This window comes from Rhinopithecus bieti, unplaced genomic scaffold, assembly GCF_001698545.2.
Source record: "Rhinopithecus bieti isolate Rb0 unplaced genomic scaffold, ASM169854v2 scaffold_48679, whole genome shotgun sequence".
In the NCBI taxonomy this organism is placed as follows: domain Eukaryota; kingdom Metazoa; phylum Chordata; class Mammalia; order Primates; family Cercopithecidae; genus Rhinopithecus; species Rhinopithecus bieti.
In genome coordinates, this window is record NW_016819378.1 from 158,535 (window position 1) to 167,184 (window position 8,650).

Consider the following 8,650-nt stretch of genomic DNA (forward strand, 5'->3'; position numbering starts at 1 on the left):
TTTTGAGACAGAGTCTCGCTCTGTCACCAAGGCTGGAGTGCAGTGGCACTATCTCGGCTCACTGTAAGCTCCGCCTCCCGGGTTCACACCATTCTCCTGCCTCAGCCTCTGGAGTAGCTGGGACTACAGGCGCCCGCCACCACGCCCGGTTTTTTTTTTTATTTTTATTTTTAGTAGAGACGGGGTTTCACCATGTTAGCCAGGATGGTCTCGATCTCCTGACCTCATGATCCGCCCGCCTCTGCCTCCCGAAGTACTGGGATTACAGGCCTGAGCCACCACGTCCAGCCCCAGCCTTTTTTTTTTTTTTTTTTGAGACAGAGTTCTGCTCTTGTTGCCCAGGCTGGAGTGCAATGGCATGATCTTGGCTCACCGCAACCTCCGCCTCCTGGGTTCAAGAGATTCTTCTGCCTCAGCTTCCCAAGTAGCTGGGCTGATAGGCATGAGCCACCACACCCAGATAATTTTTGTATTTTTAGTAGAGATGGGGTTTCTCCATGTTGGTCAGGCTGGTCTTGAACTCCTGACCTCAGGTGATCCGCCCGCCTCGGCCTCCCAAAGTGCTGGGATTATAGGTGTGAGCCACCGCACCCAGCTATGCAAACTTTTTATAAAGATGAGTATTAGGCAAAGGAAGAATGAGTTTATGTGTTATAAATGCATACAAGAGTGGGAAGAAGTGTCTTAGACTCCAGGAAAGCCAGACAGGAAGGGAAGCACTAGAGGGAAGACAGTTCCCATGAGCCTGCGTCTGGTCTCTTGCCTCCCTCAGCTGCTCCTTCAGTCCCTGGTCAGGCTTCTAAACACACCGTCTTCCCCCCAAAAAGGCCTGGGTAACTGCCCAGGGTGATATTGAGATCCTAAGTTTAGGAGTGCCCAGATAGTCACCGGGGTTACTTCTGTCTCCAAGATACTCTCACTGTTCCCAGTCCCAGCCTTCAAGCCCCATTTCTGCCTCATTAGAGGAAACTTACTTGGTCTGCTGTGGAGTGGTGGTGCGACCAAAAGTATCAAACGAAATGTTAAACCAGCGGTAGATGTCAGCATGGATGATGTGGTACTTGTCACAGATCTCCTGGGGGGTTAGTCCCTCCTCCATAGCTTTGGTCTCTGTCGCTGTACCATACTCATCTGTCCCACACAGATAGAGGGTGTTCCACTGGCGGAGGCGAGAGTACCTGCAAGGGAATATGGTGACTGCTAGGGGGCCCCGCCTCAGTGCTCCCTTGTCCTTGGGATCTCACCAGCCCCACCCTTGAGGCATCCTATTCCCCTGGGACCCGCCCTTCCCTTAGGAGGTCTCTCCCCCAGCAGCTGGCTCCACCTGGCAAAGACATCGGCACTGAGCACGCAACCAATGATGTTCCCAAGGTGGGGGACATTGTTGACGTAAGGGAGGGCACTGGTGATGAGCACATTCCTTTCCCCAGTCACAGGCAACCTAGTAAGGAAAGAGGAAGAGAACAGTGCATGGGGGGATGTGAGGGTCAAGAGGGACCCAAAGTGCACAGAACACCCAGACACAGATTTGTTCTACTGTTGTGTGTTCATGTACACTCGAAGTCTTTCTGCACACGAACCCACAGGACCACAGCTCCCCCAGGGACCCTAAGATCCCCTATAGCTGCAAATACAGGGCGCTGCCACAGTGAGGAAGTCTCCTATACTGCTATGAAGGAGCCTTGTTCCAACACCAATTTCTGCCCTTTTACTATCATGACTGCTTTTCTATTACCTCATTCTCAGGCTCAAACTCTCCCTAGACTCTTTCTGATCATCATCCTCTCACCACTCCCAAGAATACTTTCCCAGCGCTGGCTTCTCTTCTTCTTTCCAGGTGCTATGTTACTATCATCTCTAGCCACTATCTGAAATCCGAAGAGCTCACCCCTCTAGATACAACCCTTAACAAGTCCTTTTGTACCGACTCTCTAACTCATGTCTGTCACTTCCTCATGGCCTAACTCAAACCAGCAGGCACCAGTTTTGCCTTCACTGTCACCCTCTCCTCCCCACTTTTCCAGGATAATTGCTGTTCATGCCATTCAACCTGCTGTCTGAAGGCACTCAATTCAGTATTCCTTTTCAAGTTTCATCATCCTTGACATCTGAGCTGTACATATCCTGTATCGACATTCCCTCTTTAGCACTGACACTACACTAAGGCTCCTGTCATCTTTCCAACCATTCTTAGCCTACAGTCACTGGCTCCCCGATTCCCTCACATTAACCTCAACCCTTCTTCCCAGCTGCTGCTACATATCCCAATAGATGGCCCAAATACTTCCTAGAACATTTTACAGCTTATTGCCATAAAACACATCTCACTAATTTCCTGTGCATCCATCACCCTTTCTCCCCATAACTGAGTATCGTAACTTTCTCTGAAATCCAGCTTAGAAATCACCTCCTCCAAGAAAACCTTCCTTCACTGATGGCCATCTTCCCACACAGTCTTTTTTGTATCCCAAGCCCCTAACCACTTTGTACGATACTGAGTACTGCTCCTTTTGTTACACTGCCACTTCTCTCTCAGAATGAGTGTGCTTACTGCTGTGGCAAATATAGAGGCGAATATGCCCTAGGTTCTGCTCCTAAGAGTATTACATTCTATTATGTAACTGCTGACTGGGATCAGTGTAATGAAGAGGTGCAAAGTGCCAAAGAAGATCAAAGGAAGGCAAGCACTCTAGCCCAACACAGCTTAGTCTGCCCACAGGATCTTCAATGCCAATTATCTCCTCCTCCACTTATGACTGAGAAAGGTTATCTTTTTTTTTTTTTTTTTTAAGAGACAGGGTCTCCCTCTGTCACCTAGGCTGGAGGGCAGTGGCACAACACAACACAGCACACTATAATCTTGAACTCCTGGGCTCAAAATGACCCTTCCACCTCAGCCTCCCAAGTAGCTGGAACTTCAGGCATGCATCACCGTGCCTGGATAATTTTTAAATTTTTTTTGAAGAAATGCAGTCTATGTTGCCAGGACTGGTCTCGAACTCCTGGGCTCAAGTGATCCTCCTGCCTCAGCCTCCCAAAGTACTGGGATTTCAGGCATGAGCGATGGCAATGCTTCCTATTCTATATGAGCCTTGGAAGTGCTTAGTATTGGCCGGACGCAGTGGCTCATGCCTGTAATCCCAGCACTTTGGGAGGCTGAGGCGGGCAGATCATGAGGTCAGGAGTTCAAGACCAGCCTGGCCAACATGGTAAAACCCCATCTCTACTAAAAAAGTACAAAAATTAGCCGGGTGTGGTGGCACATGCCGGTAATCCCAGCTACTCGGGGGGCTGAGACAGGAGAATCGCTTGAACCCGGAAGGTGGAGGTTGCAGTGAGCCAAGATTGTGTCGAGCCAAGATTGCGTCACTCACTCCATCCTAGTGAGACTCAGTTTCGAAAAAAAAAAAGAAAGTGCTTAGTATTGCCAGGCGCGGTGGCTCACGCCTGTAATCCCAACACTTTGGGAGACCGAGATGGGTGGATCATGAGGTCAGTTCAAGACCAGCCTAGCCAACATAGTGAAACCTTCTGTCTCTACTAAAAATACAAAAAATTAGCCGGGCATGGTGGCAGGCACCTGTAATCCCAGCTACTCAGGAGGCTGAGACAGAAGAATCACTCGAACCTGGGAGGCAGAGGTTACAGTGAGCCAAGATCATGCCACTGCACCCCAGCCTGGGCAACAGCACGAGACTCCATCTCAAAAAAAAAAACAAACCATAAGTGCTTAGCATTAAACTGAATCCACAATATATGTGCAATATATACTCAAAACAAGTAAAACAGAAGGCCCGGCACAGTGGCTCACGCCTGTAATCCCAGCACTTTGGGAGGCCAAGGCGGGCGGATCACGAGGTCAGGAGATCGAGACCATCCTGGCTAACACGGTGAAACCCTGTCTCTACTAAAAATTTTTAAAAAATTAGGTGGGCTGGTGGCGGGCGCCTGTAGTACCAGCTACTCGGGAGGCTGAGGCAGGAGAAAGGTGTGAACCCAGAAGGCGGAGCTTGCAGTGAGCCGAGACTGCACCACTGCACTCCAGCCTGGGCAACAGAGCAAGACTCCATCTCAAAAAAAACAAGCAAAACAAGGATGGACTTTCATAAATTCATTCAAATTTTTATCAATATCTACAGAACACTTGGCCCTGTGCTAGCAAGTGAGCCCCATAAAAGAGACATCTCTACTTTCTTTTTTTTTTTTTTTTTTGGTTTTGAGATGGAGTCTCGCTCTGTTGCCCAGGCTGGAGTGCAGTGCAGTGGCTGGATCTCAGCTCACTGCAAGCTCTGCCTCCCGGGTTCACGCTATTCTCCTGCCTCAGCCTCCCGAGTAGCTGGGACTACAGGCGCCCGCCACCTCGCCCAGCTAGTTTTTTGTATTTTTTAGTAGAGACGGGGTTTCACCGTGTTAGCCAGGACGGTCTCGATCTCCTGACCTCGTGATCCGCCCGTCTCGGCCTCCCAGAGTGCTGGGACTACAGGCTTGAGCCACCGTGCCCGGCCGACATCTCTACTTTCAATGAGCTTACAAATTAGTGAAGAAACAGACATGTAATGTGACAACTACATCATGACAATGGGACCTCCCAGAAATTGAAGCACTTAGGACTGTCTCATACTCTATAGAGAATGAAAAGCTAGAACTCCTCTCTGCAAGAAGAGTTGTGCATCAGGCAGGTAAGATGCTGGCATTCCAGGGAGAAGGAACAGTATGCATGAAGGCACAGAGGTGAGAGACAATGGCATGATGCCAGCCCCACCTCCCTCTCAAAACTTATTTTGACCCATGTGCCCCCAACTGACCAGCCTGCCACCACTATCCTTTTAGGAATTCCTTAAGAGGCAAACTCTCTTGCTCCTCAGGTCTTTGCATATTAGGTTTCCTCTCTCTGAAAACACCCTCTCTCCACTCTTATTCTTGCCTAACTAGCCCCCACTTATCTTGCAAGTCTCAAATTTGTTTTAAGTCTTTTTTGTGGGTGTGTGTGAAATGAAGTCGCACTCTGTTAACCAGGCTGGAGTGCACTGGCGCCATCTTGGCTCACTGCAACCTCCGCCACCCAGGTTCAAGCAATTCTCCAGCCTCAGCCTCCTGAGTAGCAGGGATTACAGGCACAAGCCACCATGCCCAGCTAATTTTTGTGTATTTAGTAGAGACGGGGTTTCGCCATGTTAGCCAGGCTGGTCTTGAACTGCTGATTTCAGGTGATCTGCTGCCTTGGCCTCCCAAAGTGCTAGAATTACAGGCATGAGCCACCACGCCCGGCCATTTTAAGTCTTTACTCAGTATTTTAGAGAGGACTCTAAATTAGTCACTTCTGATATTTCCTCTCATATCAACCTTTTCTTTTCCTTCATTGAACTTTTTTTTTTTTTTTTTGAGACAGAGCCTTGCTCTGTCGCCCAGGCTGGAGTGTAGTGGCATGATCTTGGCTCACTGCAACCTCCGCCTCCCAGGTTCAAGCAATTCTCCCGCCTCACCTTCCCGAGTAGCTGGGACTACAGATGCCCGCCACAACACCTGGCTAATTTTTGTATTTTTAGTAGAGGCAGGGTTTCACCATGTCGGCCAGGCTGGTCTTAAACTCCTGACTTCAAATGATCCAGCCACCTCAGCCTCCCAAAGTGCTAGGATTACAGGCATGAGCCACTGCGCCCGGCCTGGACTTTTCAAAACATATAATTGTACATTTGTGTGACAGTTTTTAAAATACCTGTCTATCCTACCAGACAGAAAGTCCCATGACAGCAGAGATCCTGTCTGTCTTGTTCCCCTCAGTATACCCAACTCCTGGCATGCAGGGACTGGCAAGGAGTCAACACTCAAATCTTTATTGAATGGCAACATACTCAGAACTATAAATAATTTCATTTTGATGGAAAAATCTGCATATGTATAAATATTATCTTAGTGTAGCAGGAGAGGGACAAAATATGTTACTGAGCCTGCAGTCAGGGGCCTTGCGAATTACACAAAGGAACCCTCGATAGAATTCTAAAGAGGAGTGATCATAGTCTGTGCAGTTTTAAGCAGTCATTCTGGAGCAGTGTGGAGTACAGAGTGGCAGGGAAAGAGGGTAAGAGATGACAAGGTTTGCTAGTATCTGTGTAGTGACAGTGACAATACGGAGGAGAAGGGGTGGATTCAAGGACTACTTAAGAGTTAGAATCAATGACTTGGTAGGGGAATGAATGATACAGCTAGGGAGAAAGGAAGAAGTCTAGGTAACACCAAGATCCCTGGCTTGGATTTTAGGTGGAAAGTGGAGGCTGTTCAACAAAGGCAGGTGAATAAATAAAAGGGCAGCTGGCAGGGAAGATAACAGGTTTGGTTTTGGACATGTTGAATTTGAGATGCCTGTGGAGGTAAAGGAATTTAGGATGGTATGGCAAATGTGCCTGGAGTTCAGAATACAGATCTGGACTGGAAAAATAGATTTAGCTCCATCAGTGGGTAAAAAGTAGCTGAAAAACATGGGTGCAGGGCCAGCACGGTGGCTCATGTCTGTAATCCCAGCACTTTGGGAGGCTGAGGCTGGTGGATCACCTGAGGTCAGGAGTTCGAGACCAGCCTGTCTGGGCAACATGGTGAAACCTTGTCTCTACAAAAAATTAGCCAGACGTGGTGGTGCACACCTACAATCCCAGCTACTTGGGAGGCTAAGGCAGGAGACTCGTTTGAACCCGGGAGGCAGAGGCTGTAGTGAGCCAAGATCACGCCAATGCACTCCAGGCTGGGCAACAAGAGCGAAACTCCATCTCAAGAAAAAAAAGAAAAAGAGGAAAGAAAAGAAAAACATGGGTGCAGATGGGACAGATAAAGTGTCCAAAATGATAAGCTAAGAGAAAGTGTAAAAAAAAAAAAAGAGGTGTAAGAATTAAAAGGAGAGGATGAAAAACTTAAGAGAGATCAGCACACGGGACCTATCAGGCAGGTTCTGGCTCTATCAACAATTTCCACTACAAAATCAAGCCCCACTCACATGTGCCATGTCTACTCACACTGGATTCTGCTGGGGCCGCAACGGGGGCAAACTTTCTAGGCCGTTCTCCCAGGCAGTAACAGCCATAGCAATCTCCTCCTCAGATAGGGTAGCCAGCTCCTCCTCCTATGAAGAGTAGAGAGAATCCCTTACCAGGTGAGGGGGGCCCACAGAGTAAAGAAACTTTCTGCTTGCCACTACCTGAAAAAGTTGGTGGCCATGCTCAAAGTCCATCTCCTAGCCACCTCCCACCTCAGGCCCTGTTCCAAACCTCAGGCTCATTGGTGACAGCCCTTCCCTCAGGGGAGCTGGGCTGGGGCTGCTTTTGGAGGTAAGGCCGGAGAGCCAGGACACCTTGCTGTTTCAGTACAGTCTCTGCAGCTCGCTGACATGGCTCCTGAGTACTCAGTGTCTGGAACCAGCTGTGCAGGGCACTCAGCTCCTCTGTGGGTATGGGAGAAAAGAAAATCAGCAAACATAAGGACCTGGTAGGCAGGAGCGGGCCTCTTCCCCCTTCTTTGTGAGGTTTCTCCAGTTGCTTTCCCCAGTTCCCTCAGCCATCTCCTGCTACAGTTACCCAGTCTAGCTGCACCTTGAAGGGAGTTCTCAGTATTCTACTGCCCATTCTATAACCCCCTACACCAAGCTCCTAGGGTTGGAGTGATATGCACAGTTCTCACCAGGGAGGTAGGCAGGATCTTGCAGTAATGGGTATAGGGCTCCCCACAAAACAATGTCGGCTAGAGATTCTGTCTCCTTTGTTGGGGATAGAAAAGGAAAACGTACACAAATGAGACACTCAGTTTCTTCCCAATGGTAATATCTAACATTTACTGAGCACTTACTATGTGTCAAGGACTGTATTAAGCACTTTACATGATCTCACTTAATCCTCACAATAACTCACTGAGGTAGGTACTAATACTACCCCTATTTCACAACTAAAAAAAAAATTGAGGATTAGAGAGATTAAGTGATTTGCCAAGATTACACTACTAGTAAGTGGCAGTGTTGGGTTTGAACACTCTGAAAACAGTCTTCCCTCTTAATCCTTACACCATAAGCCTTCCCCAATCCTCATCTCAAGACCCAACTCACCCCAGCCAGGAAAGGACAGTTCTGACGACTCAAGCTGTGGTCAATGTAAGTCAGGGCTCTCCGCACTGAACCAAGAACATCTTCCCCCTTCTTGCCTTGGACCACTAAATAGTACAGGGCAGCAGACAAAGCTGGCTAAAATGCAGGGTACATGAGTCAGGATGGCCACACAGAGCAAGGGCCTGCCAGACATCCCCCATACCTTAGTCCTACCTGCAGCTCTGTCGCTTCCCATTCCAGCCACTGGTTAGTGAGGTCATCTTGCTCCCAGCCAGATAACAAAAAGAAATATCTGCCCAGAGAGACAGCAACAGATGATGGATTTAGAGGGGCCTGTTTAGCCCATTTCTCATTACACAGGGAAACAATGGCTGCAAATAAAGCCACACAAAGGACAGTGCGGTCTGATTTGATTCAGCCACCTCCCTACACCATGGCCCAATACTGACCGGCAGATTGCACTAGTGGAGAAGAGGTAGTTGCCACTATCCAGCTGCAAGACAGGAACCTTAGGCCGGGTCAGGAACGGGACCACACAGTCTGATGCAAAAATGGAAAATGGGTTAA

General features: G+C 48.6%; 1 protein-coding gene across 1 annotated transcript in view; it reads right to left on the reverse strand.

Annotated features, from left to right (window-relative positions):
• Positions 1-8,623, reverse strand: part of MARS1 (methionyl-tRNA synthetase 1) — a 25,512-nt gene extending 16,889 nt beyond the window's left edge. The window contains exons 1-7 of the mRNA XM_017858851.1: positions 8,533-8,623; positions 8,084-8,375; positions 7,666-7,741; positions 7,257-7,429; positions 7,005-7,111; positions 1,325-1,441; positions 975-1,178 (exon numbers count right to left, since the gene is read on the reverse strand). Of these exons, the coding sequence (XP_017714340.1) occupies positions 975-1,178; positions 1,325-1,441; positions 7,005-7,072 (389 nt within the window). The 5' untranslated portion in view covers positions 7,073-7,111; positions 7,257-7,429; positions 7,666-7,741; positions 8,084-8,375; positions 8,533-8,623. The remainder of the gene's footprint in view (positions 1-974; positions 1,179-1,324; positions 1,442-7,004; positions 7,112-7,256; positions 7,430-7,665; positions 7,742-8,083; positions 8,376-8,532) is intronic.
• Between the last annotated feature and the right edge of the window lie 27 nt (positions 8,624-8,650).